This window comes from Pan paniscus, chromosome 12 (genome assembly GCF_029289425.2).
Source record: "Pan paniscus chromosome 12, NHGRI_mPanPan1-v2.0_pri, whole genome shotgun sequence".
NCBI lineage: Eukaryota > Metazoa > Chordata > Mammalia > Primates > Hominidae > Pan > Pan paniscus.
In genome coordinates, this window is record NC_073261.2 from 115,086,599 (window position 1) to 115,108,861 (window position 22,263).

At 43.7% G+C, this 22,263-nt stretch overlaps 1 protein-coding gene across 6 annotated transcripts in view; it reads right to left on the bottom strand.

The window, feature by feature from the left end:
* Nucleotides 1–22,263, bottom strand: part of LOC117979073 (putative postmeiotic segregation increased 2-like protein 2) — a 41,138-nt gene that overhangs the window by 4,625 nt on the left and 14,250 nt on the right. The window contains exons 2-4 of one of the 6 annotated variants that reach the window (XR_004669707.3): nt 21,786–21,881; nt 21,410–21,535; nt 15,854–16,825 (exon numbers count right to left, since the gene is read on the bottom strand). Coding sequence is in view for 2 of the 6 variants with exons in the window: in XM_034952619.3 (XP_034808510.1) it covers nt 16,636–16,759; nt 21,786–21,881 (220 nt within the window). In the remaining 4 variants the exon portion in view is untranslated. Of the gene's footprint in view, nt 1–15,853; nt 17,013–21,409; nt 21,536–21,785; nt 21,882–22,263 lie in introns of those variants that run through there. The other 5 variants (XR_004669704.3, XR_004669708.3, XM_034952619.3 and 2 more) reach the window with 5 other exon arrangements.

Below are 22,263 nucleotides of genomic sequence, written 5' to 3' on the forward strand. Positions count from 1 at the left end.
AAGTAACGTCAAATGTTAATCACCAAGAGAATGGGGAAGATGTCTCCAGGGCATGTCAGAGACCTTCCAGCAGCCCCTCCTATCACAAGCCTGGGGGCCTATGAGGGCCCCCCCTCCGGCTCTATGCTGCATTGGGACATGGTGCCCTGCATCCTAGCTTCTTCAGCTCCAGCCTTGGCTAAAAGGGACCAACATAAAGCTCAGACTGTTGCTTCAGAGGGTGCAAGCCCCAAGCCTTGGCTTACACATGGTGTTGGGCCTATGGGTGCACAGAAGTCAAGAATTAAGGTCTGGGAACCTCTGCCTAGATTTCAGAGGATGTATGGAAACACCTGGATGTCCAGGCAGAAGTTCGCTCTCTGGAGAACCTCTGCTAGGGCAGTGTGGAAGGGAAATACAGGGTTGGATCCCCCACACAGAGTCCCGACTGGTGCACGGCCTGGTGGAGCTGTGAGAACAGGGCCACCGTCCTCCAGACCCCAGAATGGTAGCTTGCACTGTGCACCCGGAAGAGTCCCAGACACTCAACACCAGCCTGTGAAAGTAACCAAGATGGGGGTGGGGGTGTACCCTGCAAAGCCACAGGAGTGGGGCTGCCCAAGGCCATGGGAGCCCACCTCTTGCATCAACATCACCTGGATGGGAGACACGGAGTCAAAGGAGATCATTTTGGAACTTTAAGGTTTAATGACTGCCGTATTGGATTTCGGACTTGCATGGCACCCGTAGCCTCTTTGTTTTGGCCAATTTCTCCCATTTGGAACAGGTGTATTTACCCAATCCCTGTACCCCCATTGTATCTAGGAAGTAACTAACTTGCTTTTGGTTTTACAGGCCCATAGGTGGAAGGGACTTGCCTTGTCTGAGATGAGACTTTGGACTTGGAGTTTTGAGTTAATGCTGGAATGAGCTAAGACTTTGGGTGACTGTTGGAAGGGCAGGGTTATGTTTGGAATTATGAGGACATGAGATTTGGGAGGGGCCAGGGACAGAATGATATGGTTTGGCTGTGTTCTCACCCCAATCTCATCTTGAATTATAGTTCCCATAATCCCCACATGTTGTGGGAGGGACCAGATGGAGAAAATTGAATCATGGGGGCTGTTTCCTCCATCCTGTTCTCGTGATAGTAAGTTCTCACAAGATCCGATGCTTTTATAAGGGGCTTCCCCCTTGGATCGGCTCTCATTCTTCTCTCTCCTGCCACTATGTGAAGAAGGACGTGTTTGCTTCCCCTTCCACCATGATTGTAAGTTTCCTGAGGCCTCAGCCATGCTGAACTGTGAGTCAATTAAACCTCTTTCCTTTATAAATTACCCGCTCTTGGGTATGTCTTTATTAGCAGCACGAGAATGGACTAATACAACGTTCAGTAAGTTGTTGCTGGTTGGTAAGTGACCTGACCTGACTACATCATTCGACCCAACTCCCAAGAAATTTTTTTTTTTTTTTGTAACGGAGTCTCGCTCTCTCACACAGGCTGGAGTGCAGTGGTATGATCTCAGCTCACTGCAACCTCTACCTCCCAGGTTCAAGTGATTCTCGTGCCTCAGCCTCCAGAGTAGCTGGGATTTCAGGCATGGGCCACCACAGCTGGCTAATTTTTGTGTTTTTTTAGTAGAGGTGGGATTTCACCACGTTGGCCAGGCTGGTCTCGAACTCCTGACCTCAAGTGATCTGCCCGCCTCGGCCTCCCAAAGTGCTGGGATTACAGACATGAGCCACCACACCTGGCCCTGAGAATTTTTTTTAAAAGATGACTTCAGGCCGAGCGTGGTGGCTTACGCCTGTAATCCCAGCACTTTGGGAGGCCGAGGCAGGCCCGTCACAAGGTCAAGAGATCAAGACCATCCTAGCCAACATGGTGAAACCCATCTGTACTAAAAATACAAAAATTAGCCGGACCTGGTGGCACGCACCAGTCGTCCCAGCTACTCGGGAGGCTGAGGCAGAAGAATCACTTGAACCCGGGAGGTAGAGGTTGCAGTGAGCCGAGATTGCACCACTGCGTTCCAGCCTGGCAACAGAGCGAGACTCCATCTAAAGTTAAAAAAATAAATAAATAAATAAAAAATAAAAAAAAAACGATGACTTCAGTAACTAACAAACGGAATTTGTAATGAAAAAAAAAAGATTGCCAAATTTGCATTTTGCTAAAAGTTAAAGCACATCTAACTAATTGTCCTTTGCCTCAGCAAAAGATGAGCCCCACTGTACTTGAGACAGCTATGACTCCTTTTGTGCCTCCCTTTTGATGGTTTTGGCCCCAGGGATGCATGTATTGGCGGAGTCAAGTGAATGCCCAAGGTTAGCAAGTGAATGATGGTGCCGCTGAGGGCTTGAGGGGCTTAAGACAGAACCAGCGTTTCACTTTCATACATGAAACTGTTTCTTCATATCTCAGAAATGGGCCACTCGATTAACATAATTAAAAATGAAAATCAGAATAAAACCACCTGGGTCATTAAAAGCAACCCATTGTATTACAGTGTTTCAAAGTTGGCTTTTTGATTCTATTAGGATCGGCTTACCCCACCCTCCAAGCGGTGCACCCCGGCCTTGCCAGGCGTTAGCTGCAGATTAAGGCAGTGCCTTCTCCTGGCTTTATGTTTTGCTTTTGTAGTTTCTCCGAGTACTAAAGACAGACCTGGTGCCTTGTTGGCCTTAGGCCCTATTGTCACTTCAGTCAGGTGGGAAAGGGATGATTTTTGGGGCTTTCAGCCTGGCCTTCAGAGGACAGGAGGCGAGGGCTCAGAGAAGCAAGGGAAGATCTGCTGAGAGAAGGTAAAGAAAGGAGCAAAAAACAAAAGGAGGAAAGAGCCAGGATGACAGGACAGGGAGAGAAGAAAGGGGGACACAGTATAAAGGAGAAGCAGTGGGAGAAGTGATGAAGAGTGACAGTATGGCCTGGGAGATGCGAGTCTCCAAAGCCAAGGCATGGGTCAAGCAAGGTGGCCGTCACCGCAGCCGGAGGAGCAGCCCCAGACCACAGGTCTCGAAGGCAAGATGCCCAGAGGTGGAGGGTTGCAGCTCACCTTGAAGCTACCACTTGGTGAGTTCTGATGTAGCTTCAAGGAAGGATGGCCTTTGGGATCTGAAGAGGCTATTAAAACAACTTTCCATTTTCCAACTACATATTTATATGAGGCTGGGCTTTTCTTTATGTATGTAAACCAAAACGTATCACAGTAGAATTCACACAAGCTGACGGGAAAATCCATCTGTCTTCTATTAGGCCAGACTTTAAGAGATTTGTGAAATGTAAAATAGTGCCATCTTCACTAAATTGTTTTTGTCTTGGAAAACATAGTTTTTTCCATAAAAATATTTAACATGTATTGTGTTTACTATTTTTATTTTTAGATGGATTAAATACTTATATAATTTCTTAGTTTTAATTTGCAATACTTATATAATTTCCTAGTTTTAATGTGCAATACTTTACATATCAGTCAGTATAATACATATATAAACAAAAGCTTTGTGGGGTGTTTAATGTTTTAGAGTTTAAGGAGGTGCTGAGGCCCGAGCTTATTCTATCCAAGGATCCAAGGGCTTGTAACTACAGGCAGCTCTCGTCTTGAGAGAGCTGAAGAGGGGCCTGTGTGCACACCCCCACACTATACACTCCCTCCTTTCTCCAAACACCCACAGTGACTCTCAGGATAAACACATGGACTCAAAGCAGTGGCCAGCCACCCTTAAAAAAATATAGTGCTGGACCCAATGTCTTTATTCTTGCTCATTGAGCCTTTCTAGTTCCCATTCTTTTATTTCGAATGAAGGTAATTGTATCCAACCATTCACATTATTTCTAGCTAATTCACATTATTTCTAGCTAATGTTTGTGAAAATTTAGGCTGTCAGGAAAAATGAATCTCTGTACACAGGGCTAATGACAAAAGAAGGGAGCATTTTCAGAACTACGCTAGCATTAGGCTTCCGTGTAGAGGAACCTGGATTAGAGTGACACTGTTGGCCTCTGCTACTCCCTCAGTCACTCTTTTAGAAGCAAAGCGGGTGGCTTCTCTGAGTATGGAAAAGGGAACTGGACATGAAAGGCTTGGTGGCTTTGGCTTTCCTCTGTTCGGGAATTTCCTGCCTGTGGAGATATGCATCTAGATTGACCTGAGGGGGGCTCCTGCAATTGTTCAGTTTTGCCAGTTGTTCTCAGCTGGGGACATTTTGTTCCCCAGGGGACACTGGGCAATGTCTGGAGACAGTTTTGATTATCATGACTGGAGTGCTGTTGGCATCTAGGAGTGGAGGACGGGATGCTGCTAAACCTAGTGTACAGGATAAACCCAGCGACGGTCACCTGGTCCAGCGTGCCAATGGTGCTGAGGCCAAGAGACCTAAGTTAGGTCAGTAACAGAGGCAGATAATCTGTCCATTTCAAGAGGAAGTGCTAACTAGCCCTTTTGCTCACCAATCTAAAGCCACATCCCCATCAGCTTTATTAGTAATAGCAGGGAGATTTTTACCTCTTATCTTTTTATGTTTATCAGTTGATTCCGACCATGGAAGGGGAAGAGGGATATTACTTATTGAGAAAAGAATCCGGAACAGACTTTACACTGGGGCTCCATATTAGTAAGGATTAAATTCAGCTGCACACAACACATTCACACAACACACAACGGTGGCTTAAACAAGACAGAAGTTTATTTCTCTCACACATTTAGGAAGGAGACAGTCCCGAGTTGGTATTGTTCTCCAAGAGGTCAGGAACCAAGGCCCCTTCCAGGTATTGGTTCTTCATGCTTGGCTTCCATTCCCAAGGTCACTTCAAAATCCAAGGGAGCTGCTGGAGCCCACCCCATAATAGTACGTATTATTTACATGCTAGCCAGCAGGAAGGATGAAGAAGGAGAAGGGTACAATTCCTGTCCTTAAGGACACTTCCAGCAGGTTGTTACCACACTTTAACTGACATCCATTGGTCACAGCTTAGCCACTCAGACTTAGAAATGTCATGTTTAGAGGAGGGAGGTACAGCCACGTGCCCAGCTAACGACCGAGAATTCTGTTGCTATTCAAGAAGGGAAGAATAGGAACTGGATATGGTAGATACTCAAGTGTCTATCAAGTTCTGGTTCCCCTCCCCTTCTTGGAACCAAAAGATGGAACCTATTAGTGAGGCCATCTGGTGTGTTCTAGCCAGTTGGCTATGACGGGAGGTGACACGTGGTGACAAGATTATAGTCTCCAGTAGCTCTCCCCTGCCATGGCAGCCAAGGAAGCCACAGGTTCCAGATGTAGCTACAAGGCACTGCAGCCTCCACTGACCTGGATCCCTCAGAGACTGAATGGGAATGGAGCCTCTGCCAATCTACATGCAACATGAACTGTATCAAAGCACTGAGATTTATTTGAAGTTAATTTTTACTGCAACATGACTTAGCCCATCTTAACTAATATGTCTGGGGACAACTAGCAGTCTCTGCCGCAGGTCAGTGAGGGAAAGAATAATGCAGTCAAAATAGCCTCACAAACTAGTGTCATAAATGCCTTCGGCTCACTCGGAACTGTTGACAGTTGCTTATGATGGGCAAAGTTGAAGCACTAGTCGCTCAATGAAAAGTGACCCTCTGAATGCATTTATTTGCTACTCGTATAATGGGTGCCTAACACAAATTTGGGTGATGATTGCCATCTGGCAGAGAATTCACGATTATTCAGATTTCTTCACTTGCTTTCAATTAAACACATGCTGCTGAAGAATAGCATTGACTTGAAAAAGACATTTTTGGATCACATTCTTGTTAACAAAATGAATTCATGTAATTTTTATATATCAAATCTAAATGAATCAACTTGGTGAGAAAGAAGTCCTTGCTCTCAAGAAGTCAGCGTAATACCCTGGCCATGTGATTTTTTCTGTTCTTGCCATAATCTGGTCTGCAGGGATCTTGATTCTTTTGAGCCTCCTCAGGACATCACACTGTTCTGTGACGTTGGACCTGTCGAGCAGGAAGGAGCAAGTACCCCAGATGTCTTCGTAAGACATACGTGTGCCAAGGGGGCAGTAAATGCACTTTTGATAGCAAGGTCTGTATCAGTCAGGGTCCAGTAAGAAAACCGTTGTAGGTATTACAGCAGAGGTGAGTGAAGACAGGAAATGGGTTACTCAGATGTTGGAAGGCTAAGAAGCAGAAAGGGGATATTGAGGTAACAGATATGAATACATTCAGGGGCCGACTCTGGGTACACTGCTTATGAGTTAGCCCTGCTCCTCAAGGAGCAGTTATTTAAAAAATAAAAACAAATTCAGGAAGTGACTACCACCCCTAGGAAAAAGTAGGGATACCGTAACATAGGAGCTCGTAGGAGAGGTCCCCACGCGGAGGAGCTCATAGGAGAGGTCCCCACACGGCTGGCACTTAGACCTCGGAGGAGATGCCACCACAGTGCTTGGACTTCCAGTGGGGAAGGAGACACCCACCAAATGTCTGGGGCCCAATCCTCTGATTGGGGGATGGCACAGCTGGCGTGCCACCCCAGACGGGTACAGCCACATACTTGAGCTGCCAAAACAATCTGGAAACTGGAGCCATCACAATCTTCTGTTGCTGTAGGGACACAGACGGGAACTAGAAAAAGGAAGAAAAGTTCCTCCTCCTCCCGCTTTCCACTCTCCTACCATTGCCTCCTAGTGTCAGAACTCACCAGCTAGCAAGGGAATACAGGAAATGGGTTTGCAGAGAGCCAGTCCCAGGATCACAGAATAGAAACGAGAAGGGCGGACTTGGATCTGAGAGAGAATAAACACCCAGCATTCGCTTACTGCCCATCATGGCCCCATGGGGTGGCAGTCCCAGCTCTGTCCCTGGCTATGATGTTAGATACATCTTACAAATATAAATTATAAAATTATAATTGTAAAATTCCTTTTTGTTTTTATTTATTTATTTATTTATTATTATTATTATTTGAGATGGAGTTTCACTCTGCTGCCCAGGCTGGAATGCAGTGGCGTGATCTCAGCTCACTGCAGCCTCCACCTCCTGGGTTCAAGCAATTCTCCTGTCTCAGCCTCCTGAGTAGCTGGGATTACAGGCGCCGGCCACCACACCCAGCTAATTTTTTGTGTTTTTAATAGAGGCGGGGTTTCACCATGTTGGCCAGGCTGGTCTCAAACTCCTGACCTCAGGTGATCCGCCCGCCTCAGCCTCCCAAAGTGCTGGGATTACAGGCATGAGCCACCGAGCCTAGCCAAATTCCTTTTTAGTTTTCATATTCTGTGATACTAAATTGAGATCTGCGTCCAAGATGATTGCAAGTCCAAGTTGATAACTGGAATATTTGTTTCTTAGATGGTAGATTTTGTCACATGATTTGACTTGTGTAAATGCAGACCAGCCTCACTGGATGTACTACTGTTTTCCTCAGCTTCATTCTCCTTTATTTAGTACAATAATTTGCCGTCGCGATTTATGGCCCTTTCGTCCTCAAGGTCACCTTCCGTTTTCTTTGCGACTGTAGTCAGTGCACACACATGCTGAGGGAATAGCACCTACCTAGTTCTCCTCTATTTATAGCCTGAAACTATAGTGAGAGAAGCTAAAACCTTACAGTCTTTTAACTTGCCAGGTTAAAACCTGGCAGTGGTGTCTACAAAGGTGGCAACATCAAGTGCTTATACTGTCCTGAAATTTTGTGCCAAGAATGCAAACCCACTGGTCTTGAAGCAGAACGTGTCTCAACACAGAACCGCGAAGCTCACACATGAAGTGGTTGTGTGGTCGAGGCTGGGGGCTGTTCCCAAGCATTTCTGTAGCATTTCAGTCATGAAGCGCAGCACCCACGGTGCCGTGTAGGTGGAAAGAAAAGAAAACCACCCACCCTCCGTCACATTAGGAACTGAGCTACTTTGCACATTTCTTCTAGAATTCTAGGTGTTCCCAAAGGCAGCTGGAAAAGTAAATGACTAAATGAAAATCTAAAGAACACAGCAAAATTGATGGGGGAAAATTATTTTCCGATTTAATCCAAGTCGTATATGGCTTGTTTCCTTTAAATCCCCATTGATGCCTGTTTATAAAGAGAGAAATTTAGTTGAAATCAAAGCATTTAAGTTTTACTAATCTTTGTGTTCTGCTTTATTCCACCAGGAGTTAATAAGCCTCCTTTTGATGCATTGCTCTTTGTAATAAAATGTGTATGGGTCTTCTTTCTTTTTGAAACGGAATCTTGTTGTGTTGGCCAGGCTGGTCTCAATCTCCTGGGCTCAGGCAATCCTCTCGCCTCGGCCCCCCAAAGTGCTGGGTTTACGGGCGTGAACCACCTTGCCAGGTCTGTGTGGATCTTCTGAAATCTGCTCCTGATGGCAGATTGATTGATTTAAATGAGGTTGTATCCACATTGGGAAAAACTAGGAGCATATTGCATCATAATCATGTTGCATACTGTTCATCTTGTTCAGAACAGACCCCAGCATCACGGTCAATGGACGTGAGTTGTCTTAACACTTTTCACTGTTTTTAAGCATTAACATAGGAATGATGTTGCTTTTAAAAATCTGCATATGACAATAATTAGAAATTGGGACCAGGTGTGTTGGCTCACACCTGTAATTTCAGCACTTTGGGAGGTTGAGGTGGGAAGATTGCTTGAGCCCAGGAGTTCGAGGATGCAGTGAGCCGTGATCACGCTACTGTGCTGCAGCCTGGGCAGTGGAGCAAGACACTGTCTCTTAAAAAAAACGTAGAAAACATATGGATTAAATGTATGTTCAATAAAAATTAATTACAGGGTACTATAAAATAGTAAGCATTTCAGAGTCCGTTCTATAGATCAAACTCTGTTATGGGCATTTGAATGACAAAAATAAAAATGGCATGTTCCCTGCCTTTAACCACAGCTTGAGAGGAGACCAGCAAACGAAAAACTACCTACCTACCCCGCGATGGGAACAGATGCCCACCAGAGGAAAGAATGAGTGAGCACGGAGTGACTAACACATTTAAATTAGGACTTGAAAGATGACTAGAAGCTCCCCAGGCATAGGAAAGGGAAGAACCTTCCAGTTGAGGAGACAAGCTATACAAAAACAGAGGAGTCAAAGAGTGTCCAGAGGGACTCAGTGTGCTAAAGCAGTGGTTTCCAAACTTGCCTATGACCCACAGTGAGGAAGACATTGTCCGTGGTTTCCAGTGCACACACAAGAACTTATCAAAATAATTACCTAACTGCCCTGCAAGATACTTTTCTATTTATTCCATTTTATTTACAAAAATGACAAAGTAAAGACCTAACCAGTCACAAGCTGCAGTATGAAAAACATGGTGCTAGGGCTTCTGGAAGTCTGCAATTCCTGTAAGATAAAGAGTTGTCGTTTCAGGGGTGGTGGTAATGATTTTTATCTAACCAGTCATTAGTGGGTCAGAGTTGTATTTTAGAAAGATGGCTGCAGAGCACTATTTACAATAGCAAAGACTTGGAACCAACCCAAATGCTCATCAATGATAGACTGGATAAAGAAAATGTGGCACATATACACCATGGAATACTATGCAGCCATAAAAAGGATGAGTTCATGTCCTTTGCAGAGACATGGATGAAGCTGGAAACCATCATTCTCAGCAAACCAACACAGGAACAGAAAACCAAACACCACATGTTCTCACTCATAAGTGGGAGCCAAATAATGAGAACACATGGATACAGGGAGGGGAATATCACACACTGGGGCCTGTCAAGGGGTGGGGGACAAGGGGAGGCAGAGCATTAGGACAGACACCTAATGCATTCAGGACTTAAAACCTAGATGACAGGTTCATAGGTGCAGCAAACCACCATGGCGCATGTATACCTATGTAACAAACCCGCACGTTCAGCACATGTATCCAAGAACTTAAAGTAAAATTTCAAAAAAGAAAATAATCAGACAATTGTCAGAGGGACATTCATCTCAGCAATATCTACAATAATACCTCTAGCTGCCCTAAATGTCCAAAAATAGAGAATTTATTAAATAAATATAAATATATAAAAAAAGAAAGATGGCTGCAGAGTAATCTAGTGAAAGTGTTAAATTACAGTCACCAAGATGGGAATCTGTTCATTCCTTCATTTCTTTAACAAATATGTGTTGCACATTTTCTAAGTGTTAGATATGGCAAAGATAAACAACCAAGGTCCCACCGTGAAGAAGGCCTCAGACTGATAGGGCTTGATTCTCTGTCTTCCACTTACCAGCATTAAGACCGTAATTCCTTTGCTGAACCTCTGTGAGCCTCAGGCTTACCGCTAAAATGTTAAGTGGGGAGGGGGTACAGGGAGGCATGTTCTGGCTTAAAATAAGTGTTCAGTAAATGTCAACTTTGTCCCTTCTAGGATTGAAGGTAGCTTGAGGAGAGAAGTGACTAGTAGCAAGGAAACAAGATTATTTTTATTTACTGGTTCAGCTATTTTAGAAAAAGCACAGATTATATTGACTAGGACGTTTTGCTTTCAAATATTTTGATTAATTTTCAAAACGTGGTGTAGGATTGCTTCGGAGCACAAATGGGATTTGTGTTCATGGTTTGGCTCTAGCATCCATTAGGAACTGGACTGGATTGGTGAGATAAAAAGGAGATTTATTTACCATGTGCCCAAAAGAGTACTCAAATACATAGGGTTGTTATATGAAGATTGAATGAGTTAATTTTTTTGTTTTTGTTTTGAGACGGAGTCTCGCTCTGTTGCCCAGGCTGGAGTGCAATGGCACGATCTTGGCTCACTGCAACCTCCACCTCCCAAGTTCAAGTGATTCTCCTGCCTCTGCCTCTCAAATAGCTGGGATTACAGGCATGCACCACCACACCAGCTAATTTTTGTACTTTTTAGTAGAAATGGGGTTGGCCAGGCTGGTCATGAACTCCTGACCTCAAGTGATCCGCCTGCCTCGGCCTCCCAAAGTGCTGGGATTACAGGCGTGAGCCACCGTGCCTGGCTGAGTTAGTATTTTTAAGTACTTATTTTTAAGGTATTTTTAATGTACAAAGCCTGGCATACAGTAAGTACAATGTAAGTGTTTTAGGCCGTTCTTGCATTGCTATTAAAAAAATATGGAGACTGGATAATTTATAAAGAAACGAGGTCTAATTGGCTCAGTTCTGTAGGCTTTACAGGAAGCATGGTTCTGGCATCTGCCTGGCTTCTGATGAAGCCTCAGGGAGCTTTCAGTCATTGTGGAAGGTGAAGCAGGAGCACGCACATCACATGGCAAAAGCAGGAGTAGGGGAGAGAGTGGGGCGGCGGGGGGGGGGGGGTGCCACACCCTTTTAAATGACCAGATCTCATGTGAACACAGAGAGAGAGCTCACTCATTACCAAGGGGATGACCCAAGCCATTTATGAGGGATCCGCCCCCAGGATCCAAATACCTCTTACCAGGCCCCACCTCCAACACTGGGGATTACAATTCAACATGAGATTTGGCAGGATTGTGCATTCAAACTGTATCAATAAGTATTTGATTAAAATTCTAATTAGTAGAATTAAAGCTAGTCTGAATTCTGTTTTAGTTATGGCTGTAACTGAACGAATATTTTTACTTAGAATCTTACATTAATCCACCATAGGGTCTTTTTACATGATGGAGGGCACACTTCTTCTTTTAAAGCATCCTTGGCTGATCTGCATACTAGCACAGGCGACCTATCAAGCTCTCTGCTTGATATCAAGCATTCGGACCTTCCATGAACAGATTGTTGTCCCAGTGAAAGCCCCAGCCAAAACCAAATGAGTTTCCCACTCCCAGAGAAGTAGATGGTGATTCACAGGTTTTAAGAAGGTGAGAACTTTTCACACGTTTGCTGTCACTTTCCTAAAGCAGCCGTAGTGCTGTTGTCTTCAGGAATAAGTGTCAAAAGGGCCTACCTAAGCCGTCTTTGTCTGCATATCAGTTTTGTTAAGCCCATTGTATAAGTAACATTATGCCCAAGAGGTGGATATGTTAGAGCTGGTTTTGTGGTTAATTAGTACAGTTTGCTGTGGCTGTACTGTCCTCAAGGGTGTGTCTTTACTTTGTGCACTGAGCTTTCTGTGGCTATACTTGTAGTCCTGCCAGGGAGAGGAAAGCAGCGAAACTATGTCAAGGCTTCTGAAGATGCCCAAGGCTTTTCTCAACCACATTTAAAATGTGGGTGCACAGGCCCTCCTAGCCAGCCATTCCCAGGAGCAGGGAAGGCTCAGGCATCTTGCTCCACAAGATCTGGGAGGCAGCCAACCGGAAGGACTTGTAGGTTACTCGGGTGTGAAGTCTTCAGTTGATTGCCTTAGAAATCTCTGCTGAGGCCGGGCGCAATGGCTCACACCTATAATCCCAGCACTTTGGGAGGCCGAGGCCGGTGGATCATGAGGTCAGGAGATCGAGACCATCCTGGCTAACACGGTGAAACCCCGTCTCTACTAAAAAATATAAAAAATTAGCCGGGCATGGTGGCGGGTGCCTGTAGTCCCAGCTACTCAGGAGGCTGAGGCAGGAGAATGGCGAGAACCCGGGAGGCGGAGCTTGCAGTGAGCCAAGATCATGCCACTGCACTCCAGCCTGGGTGACAGAGCGAGACTCCATCTCAAAAAAAAAAAAAAAAAAAATGGAAAAGAAAAAATAAATCTCTGCTGAGAAATGTGCCCCTGCTGGGGAAGGAGAGCCAACCAGTCAAAGGAGACCTAGACCTACCAGTCAAAGGAGACCTAGACCTGCAGCCGAGAAGGTGAACACAGATGCTCTTCATTCTGTGTGTCTAAATGAGGAACCCATATGTGGAATGACACATGAGGATTTGAGGCTGTTCTTCATCTCACTGCAAGTCCCTGTTGAAAGGTGGCAGAGGCCAAGCAATGGCATCCATGGGGCTGTCCAGGCCTAACGGCCTGAATGCAAAGCAACCAGGGTGGGGGTGACAGGACTGAGGCCCTTTCCAACTGCAAAACTGCGCTTGGAGGCTTAGAACATTGTCATCTTGATAATAACACAAAGCAAGCCTTCCCCAGAAGCTGTTTCCATCCCTGCAATAGAGAATACAACAGAAAATGTAGGAAGGAGAGGTTAGAGTGTGTGAAGAATATGATAAAAGTAGGCCGGGCGTGGTGGTTCATGCCTGTAATTCCAGCACTTTGGGAGGCCGGGGCGGGCAGATCACCTGAAGTTGGGAGTTCAAGACCAGCCTGGCCAACATGGCAAAACCCGGTCTCTACTAAAAATACAAAAATTAGCCGGGCATGATGGTGGGTGCCTGTAATCCCAGCTACTCGGGAGGCTGAGGCAGGAGAATCGCTTGAACCCAGGAGGCGGAGGTTGCAGTGAGCCGAGATGGCGCCACTGTACTCCAGCCTGGGCGACAGAGCAAGACTGTGTCTAAAAAAAAAAAAAAAAAAAAAAAAAAAAGAAAGTAAGAAAGTAAGTCTTCCATTAAGAATGGATGGTGCTGGCTGGGCGCAGTGGCTCACACCTGTAATCCCAGCACTTCGAGAGGTCAAGGTGGGCGAATCACCTAAAGTCAGGAGGTCGAGGCCAACATGGAGAAACCTTGTCTCTACTAAAAATATAAAAATTAGCTGGGTGTGGTGGCGTGTGCCTATAATCCCAGCGACGCAGGAGGCTGAAACAGGAGAATCGCTTGAACCCAGAAGGCGGAGGTTGCGGTGAGCCAAGATGGCACCACTGCACTCCAGCCTGGGCGGCAGAGCAAGACTCTGTCTCAAAAAAAAAAAAAAGAAAAAAAAAGAAAAGAAAAGAAAAAGAATGGATGGTGCAGCTCTTGACCTGGTGTAATTTTCAAAAGGAAAATGTCCCTTTCTCAATAATGTTAAGGAGAAGTCGTACTTCAAGTTTTTTAAGTACAGTCATGTGTCACTTAATGTCAGAGACGTGTTCTGAGAAATGCATTGTTGGCCAGTTCTGTCATGTGAGCATCATGGGGTGCACTGATCCACACCTAGATAGTACAGCCCATACACACTAGGCTGTGTGGTAGAACGTATTGCTCCGAGGCTACAAAGCTGTACCGCAGGCTACTGTAGTGAATACTGGAGACAGTTGTAACAACAGTACGTATTTGTGCATCTGAACGTATCTCAACGTAGAAAAGGTAGAGTAAAAACATGGTATTGCAATCTTATGGGACCACCATTGTATATGTGGTCTGCCATTGACCAAAATGTAATGACGTGGCCCATGACTGTAATTACAAGGAAATAAGTCTGACACCAAAACACACAAATATTCATCTTAGTCATTATGTTCAGGCCATTTGAGGCTAATAATAACTTCCTAACTATATGGGAATTAAAACAATATGAATTCTGCTGAATTGATCTCTTCCTTTTGTATCAGAAAAGGAAAACATTCTTCTTTGGCCTAATATTCCCATAAATCACACTGAAGATGAAAACGAATTTAAGTATCCTTTTAGTACTTTGGTCTCAACAAGTCTGTTGTTTATCACAAATTTATGAATATCAGTGATTCTTAGACACTAAATTTCCAATTCATACAAGGCAAAAAAACTTGTGTATAGTAGGAGCAGACTTTTATTTTGGTTTTAAGCCTTATTCTATAAAACTTCACCATCTAATATGGTGGCCACTAGCCACATGTGGCTATTTAAATCAAAATTATAATTAATTTAAAATGAAATGAAATGTAAAATTCAATTCCTGAGTCACACTAGCCACATCTCAAGTGTCTAGTAGCCACATATGGCTAGTGGCTGCCACACTGGACAGCACAGAGAACATTTCTGTCATACAGAAAGTTCTCGTGAACAGTGCTGCTGTAAACTTTTATTATAATGCCCCCTCCAAAAAGGTTACTACATTGTAACTGAGCTCTACCAATTACGTTTCATTATTTAAAATATTTAATCAGAAATGTTTTGGTGTCAAAGATTAATGATAGTGATTCTAATCAGACATTAAGCAATTAAAATAGTTATGCTTATTTATGTAAGCACAGTTAGCAATAAAGCACTTTAGCAATTAATTTTATAGTAATGACAAATAGGGAATTCGTGTAAAGCAAATATGAATTCAACAATTAGCTTGCTGTCTGAAGTGTGATTGATTGATTGATAACAGTTTGGAGGTATTTTGAGTGTTCAGATCTCAACAGCACATGGCCAGATAAGTCTGTCATATCATAGTTGTCATGATACTAAGCTGTCATTATTTTTTTAATTGCTACCCATTTTTCTTCAAAAAAAGAAAAAGACAATTCTATGGTACTACGTATCATGAGATGGAAAGAGTGCAAATTAAAACCTTGAGGCCGGGCGTGGGCTCACACCTGTAATCCCAGCAGTTTGGGAGGCTGAGGCGGGTGGATCACTTGAGGCCAGGAGTTCAAGACCAGTCTGGCCAACATGGCGAAACCTCCATCTCTACTAAAAATACAAAAAATTAGCTGGGTGTGGTGGCTGGCGCCTGTAATCACAGCTACTTGGGAGGCTGAGGCAGAAGAATTGCTCCAGCCTAGATGACAGAGCAAGACTCTGTCTCAAAAAAATAAAAATAAAACCTTGAGAAACAAAACTTTGCTTGTTCCTGGGAGTGAAACAAACACGGTGAATATTCTCTCTTATCTCTAATGATCTCTCATGGGTTTTTCCCAGAACTGTGTCATTGTCCATAGCAGTTAGTATTTGTGTGAGGAAAAACAGGACAGTGCCAGTGAGCTTAGAGACCCTGGGACTTCTTAATTGAAAACACATCTCTAAGACACTTTGATCAAAATAAATATAAAGAGACTTAACATAATTATGAAAAAATAAGTACATTTTACACTGATGATATTGCTTTATTGTACCAATAAAAGCAATACATGGTTGTAGCATAAAATTTGGAAAATGCAAAGAAGTATAAAGAATCATCTATATTTCTTCCTAGTTGTATTTCTATCCATACATAGTTGAAACACAAAATAAAATTTTCTATCAGAATGAACTTTTGAACTCATAATGTTGAAAATAGAAAAAAGTATCCCTTTATACTTTCACAAGAAAATGTCTTTAAAATTTTAATTAATAGTAGGAGCATTTTTAAACCAGGACACAAAATGTATTAATTGACATCAATATCTTATTCTTCCAACATAAATTATTGCAGATAGTCTCCTTTATGTGGGACAGTCTATCCTAAGATTATGTAAAATTCAATGTATTAAGCCTTAGCTCTGGAAGAGATTAAAAAATGGTTGTGGGGTAGGTAGGTATGAGGACATGATTGGAAATGCACTAGAAAGAGGTACAGGGGTGTTGCAAACTTTTTGTGGTGGTGGAAACATTCTATTTTTGTTGTGGGTAGTGATTACATGAATGTATACAATTGCCAAAATTCATAACTGCACATTTATGATCTGTGCCTTTTTTGTTATTAATAACTCAATTAATAAAAACCTTTAATCTTACTACCATTTGAAAGGTTCTTGTATCGGTTTGAACCCCGAGAGCGCACCAACAGACAACACGAGGCAGTGTGGAGCAACACGCTGTTTTAATGAGTGCCTGGGTGCAGGCGGGATGAGGCCTAAAATGGCGTCAGCCCCAGGTGATTACCGGACCGGAGTTTTATAGTCCTCTCTAAACAGGAAGTGTCCCAGTCTGACGTGACTGCTACGTCGTACCCGGACGGCCTCTTTCTCCATCTTCAGGGGTACATGTCTTCCGGCCAGGGTAGGTGTCTTCCGGCAGGCTGTCTTCCTGCTTCTGCTGTCTTGCTGATGCACGCTGCTGGCTGCTGGCACAAGTGGCCTTGTGCCTTGGGACTGGGCCTGAGAAGGGAGGAGTTATTCATCCCTTCAAGCTTTCAGGCACTGGGGAGAATCTGTCATTCCTGCCTATTTGGTTATAAAAAAAAAAAGGAAAAGGGGCAACTTACTCAATAACTACTTCAGGCGTGACACAGGGGGTGGCATGGGCACCTTGGAAAAAGAAAACCTTAATTTTTGGGGGCGTTCTTGAGAGACGGGTTGGTATCATTGCGTCATTGTAGCAGGAGCATCATCTGGATTGTCTGGCGATTAACTGTAAGAGTTTTAATGGCTTTTATTATTAGTGGATAACCCAGGGGAGAAACAGGAGGAGCCCAGTGATGAAGATTACTGTCCCTAACAGCGTTTTAAATCCTCCTAAATTACAGAACCACCTTCTAGAAGGTTTGCCGGGTCCCACCCTTTCCAGGTTTGGACCGGTACCTGGGCTACTTTTCTGATGTTCGAATAGATTTCTAGAACTGCTTTTCCGTTATTGTCTATGTTAAGACAACAATTGGAGATATTAAACTTACCGCAGACCCCACCCTCTTCTGCTAATAAGTGTCTAGTGCCAGCCTGTTTTCATAAATTGCCGCGTGCATTTGGTTTTGTTGTTGCGCGAGCATTTCCAGGGCTGAGGCGGTTTGGTTAGTGATTATCTCTAGAACAGCCTGTAGTCTAATTATTCTATTTAGCATATATATGGGAGTGCGATAACCCCATGAACCATCCTCAGCCCAGGTGGCAGGACCATAATATTTGATGATCCGTTGCGGAGGCCACTCGTCCTCTCGCCATCTTTGGCTTCCTCCTACCTTTAAGGATCGTTTTTCTCTGTTTAAGTTATCATACACAGGGACTCCGAGGGTGTCGCCTGCCTGCTTTGGAAGTAAAAAGAATACGGGTTTAATTGTGCTTAGGAAGCAAGGACCTCGCCAGTGATAAGGTAGCCATGAGTAAGCCTGGGTTCCACATATCCAAAAGAATCCATCAGGGGCAGTCCATTGTAGGCTGGTATTCATAGGATTGACCCATCGTGCACTTAGGTGGGGGTATGTGGCATAAGGGTTAGTGGTGTTTGTACAGTTCCAGGCCCTTTTTGATGGAACACAGTTGAGGCAGCTTAAGTTAGAGGGAGACCAGGCTCCGTGGGGTAACCTTGGCCACCACTCGGCTGTGGAGGCGTTGACTGTTAGGGTTTGGTGACAAGGGCTTGCACCTATATGGCTCGATGGGTTTTATCAGTCCACTTGCGGGATATGCACACTGTCCCTCTTACTGGGTTGGTAAGTGTCCAGGACTGCGGGCGTTCCTGAAAGTGAAAGTGAGGCTGGGGTTTTGGGATGCTAGTAAGTAAGGAGGAATGTCTATCCCAAACCATGGCCACTGTTCACTCATATGCGGGCTCCCCCGCATACCCGGCAATTGGACACATTCATGGTAAGCGCGGTGAGTTCTCCTAGATCTACAAACAGGTTTTTTCCTGGCTTGGGAAGGGATACGTCTGCTTGTAGTTTTTAATAAAGGGATGGAAATACTACGGGTGGTTGTGGAGGGGAGTTGTTGGCTTTGGCTTTTGCCTTGGCTATCATCTTTTCTCTCTTTATGTCCTCTAGCACTTGAGTGTTTACTCCCCATTGTCCAATTTTGGTGAAGCAAAGCCACTGCTTCCCTTTGGGGCATATAGCCCCATTACGACTGCCAGATACTCCTAGATTTTTTACTTTATAATAACTTTTCCCTGATTCAACACATTCTTCAACTAAGGAGGCGGAGGTTGCAGTGAGCCGAGATCGCACCACTGCGCTACAGCCTGGACAACAGAGTGAGACTCCGTCTCAAAAAAAAAAAAAAAAGCAGCTAAAATTTAAAAAGTGACAACACCAAATGCTAGTGAGGATGCAGGGAAACTGGATTACTCATTCATTGCTGGTGGGTATATAAAATGATACAGTCACTCTGGAAAACAGTTTTGTTTCTTATAAAACTAAAGGCAAGTACTGTAAGACCCAACAATTACACTTTTGGGGGTCATTTGTTCCAGAGAAATGAAAACTTATGCCCACACAAAAGCCTGTGCATGAAAGCTCATAACAGCTGTATCTGTAACAGCCAAAACCTGGAAACAACCAGATGTCCTGAGAAGGAGGAACAGTTCAACACACTGTGGCACATCCATATCATGGAATACCACTCAGCAGTAAGAAGTAACAAACTATTTTTTTTCTTCAACTTTTAAGTTCTGGGATACAGGTGCAATATGTGCAGGTTTGTTACGTAGGTAAACGTGTGCCATTGTGGTTTGCTGCACGGATCATCCCATCACCTAGGTATTAAGCCCAGCATCCATTAGCTATTCTTCCTGATACTCTCCCTCCCCAACCCCTACAGGCCCCAGTGTGTGTAAGAAGGAACAAACTATTGATACACATAACTTGGATGGATCTCCAGGGAACGGGATGGAGTGGGAAAAAAAAAAAGCCAGTTGCAAAAGGTTGTATCCTGTATGGTCCTATTTATATAACATTATTGAAGTAGCAAAATTAAAGAATGGATAACAGATTAGTGGTTGTCAGAGGCCAGGGACAGTGGTGGGGTGGGGTAGGTGTGGCTATCTCTAGAAGAGCAACACAAAAGATCTTTATGATGGTGAAACTGTCCTGTACTTTGTATCAGTGTCAATATCCTGGCTGTGATATTCTACTATAACTTTCCAAGTTTACCATTGGGGAAACTGTGTAAAGAATCCACAGGAGTTCTCTGTATTATTTCTTACAACTGCATGTGAGTCTATAATTCTATGAAAATTAACAGTTTAATCAGAAAAGCTTATGAATTATTCCACATTAGAACAAGTCTCTTTCAGACTTTGACTTGTATCTTCAAACCTTCTTCCAAACCTATTGTTCTTCTTACTCTCATAGAAACTTAATGTGTAACTGATAAAACAATTTAATGGGGAAAGGTCAATCTTTTCAACAAATGATGCGGGCGCATGTAGATGTCCATAGGCAAAAAAAGTTGACCATTTTCATCAACTTAGTGGGGTTTTTTGTTTTGTTTTGTTTTTGAGACAGGGTTTTGCTCCGTTGCCCAGGCTGGAGTGCTGTGGTGCAATCATGGCACTGCAGCCTTGAACTCCTGGGCTCAAGCGATCCTCCTGCCTGAGTAGCTGGGACTGTGGGTGCATGCCACAACACTCAGCTTCAGCTTAGTGTTTTGAGTAATTGTTCTTTTCTCCATTTCTTCCCATCTGTCTAAATGTAGTTTAGTGTATTTTTTGTTATTGTCTGCAGAGTTAAAGCATAAAATGGCTGAATAGAGCAAAAAAAGAAAAAGTCTCTTCAATGGAGAAAAAATAAAATAATCAGTAAATATTGCAAAAAAGAATTTGTTTAAAACCTTACCCTGCTCTGCCTACCCCCACGACCTCTTCCTGTCACAGGCAACCATTCTACCAACGGAGATAATATTGCCAGAGAAGACGTTTTACCAGGGCAGGAGAAACATGCACCATCTTACGTCCCTTGCCCTCCATTTCTCTTCATATTTGTGTACCTGTTTGTAACTGAATGTGGTAATAGAAAATAGAAAAGACATGATGACTGGTGGCTGCTGAGTAAGCCTTCAGACACCCTTCCTAAATGCATGAGGATCTGCACTGGATTCAGCCCAAGAGCAGGTCGGGGGCAAAAGCAGATGAGTTGGCAAAAGACCACATGGAGACGAGACACCAACACTGGGGACAGGCTCATGCCAGTTTGGAATCCAGCCTTTGAACTGATTTCTCATTTTGCAAAATTATTTTCTACACCAGCTATTTCTTAAATGACTTCTGGTTGACTTGGGTGGTAACATTAAGATAAAAATGTGTTGGCAGTGAAAAAAAACCACACTTAAAAGAAATATTGAAGCTGGGCACGGGGGCTCACGCCTGTAATACCAGCACTTCGGGTGGCTGAGGTGGGAGGATCACTTGAGCCCAGAAGATCAAGGCTGCCGTGAGCTATAATCGCACCACTGCACTCCAGCCTGGGTGACAGAGAGAGACCGTGTCTCAAAAAAACAAACAAATATTGAAATGTTGCTTAGTTAAAAGCCTTTTACAATTTGTTTCCACCTAACATGTGGTTACTTATTCGATCACATAATCTGGTGAAGGAGAGTAAAGACCATGACACTGATTTGCTATTTACAACAAGGCAACATATTGCTTAGTGCTCATCAGCTTTCTAAAGAAGCTGAACATCATGTCCAGTACTTTGCAAAATTCTTTCAGATCCTCTGACAGCTTTAGTAAAAAATGTCATCACAAGCCAACTCAGTTGTCTACAAACAGGCTCTCATTTTACATTTAACTTTGAAAATATATTTACAATCCTTTGAAAATATATTTACAACAATTTAGAATCATTCTTCTCAATTTCATTGCCTCTCAGCTGCACAGCTGGATTTTATTTGGTGCAAAAGGAAAAACTGGGTTGTAGGTAAACATTATATCATGTTTGGGGAGTGGTTTATAGAAATTTCAAGCCTCTTGTACTTTCATGAATTTTCTAACACTTTATTATTGTTATAATTATCTACTCATAATAATGACTGCCATTTATTGAGCCCATACCAGGTGCCGGCCCCTGGACTAGGAGAAACAGTTAATATTTGTGTTACCTTGTCAGATAAGTGTCGTTGCTGAGGCTCAGGAGGATGAGGGCATGCTTGCCCAAAACTCCACAACTGGGAAATACTAGAGCCAGGATTCGGACCCCAGACAGTACGGTTCACAAGCCATATTCCCTTTAAAAATGAAGGTGACCCCTTGTCAGGCTATGGAATTTGAGGTGTGGAATTCTTTCAGCTCGTGCTGTAGTTACTAGAGATGGTCTTAATTGTCAGACAGCTCTTCAGCAGTTGGGGCAAACAGGCAAACATTAACTATCAAATCATGATGACCATACCACCTGGATTAGTTTGTCCTTGTTGCATTGCTATAAGGAATGACCTGAGGCTGGGTAATTTATAAAGAAAAGAGGTTTAGTTGGCTCACCGTTCCGCAGGCTGTTCAGGAAGCATGGCTGGGGAGACCTCAGGAAACTTACAATCATGGCAGAATGAGAAGACGAAGGAGGCACATTTTACATGGCTGGAGCAAGAGGAAGAAAGCGAAGGAGGCAGTACATACTTGTAAACAACCAGATCTCGTAAGCACTCAGTCACTATCATGAGAACAGCAAGGGGAAAATCTGCCCCCACGATCCCATCACCTCCCACCAGGCCCCACTTCCAACGCTGGGGATTACAGTTCGACACGAGATTTGGGCAGGGACACAAATCCAAACCATATCACTACCTAAGCCCATTCCTCCTACTACTGACCACTTCTTTCTTCCCTTGACCAGTGTGCATGGGTAGGAATACATACTGTATGACGCTGCTCGGTGAGAAGAAGCAATCTGACTAAACCCCTGGACTGCTTTCTGGATTTGGTTTTGTACTTCACTACTAAGGTTATTTTCGTTGGTCAG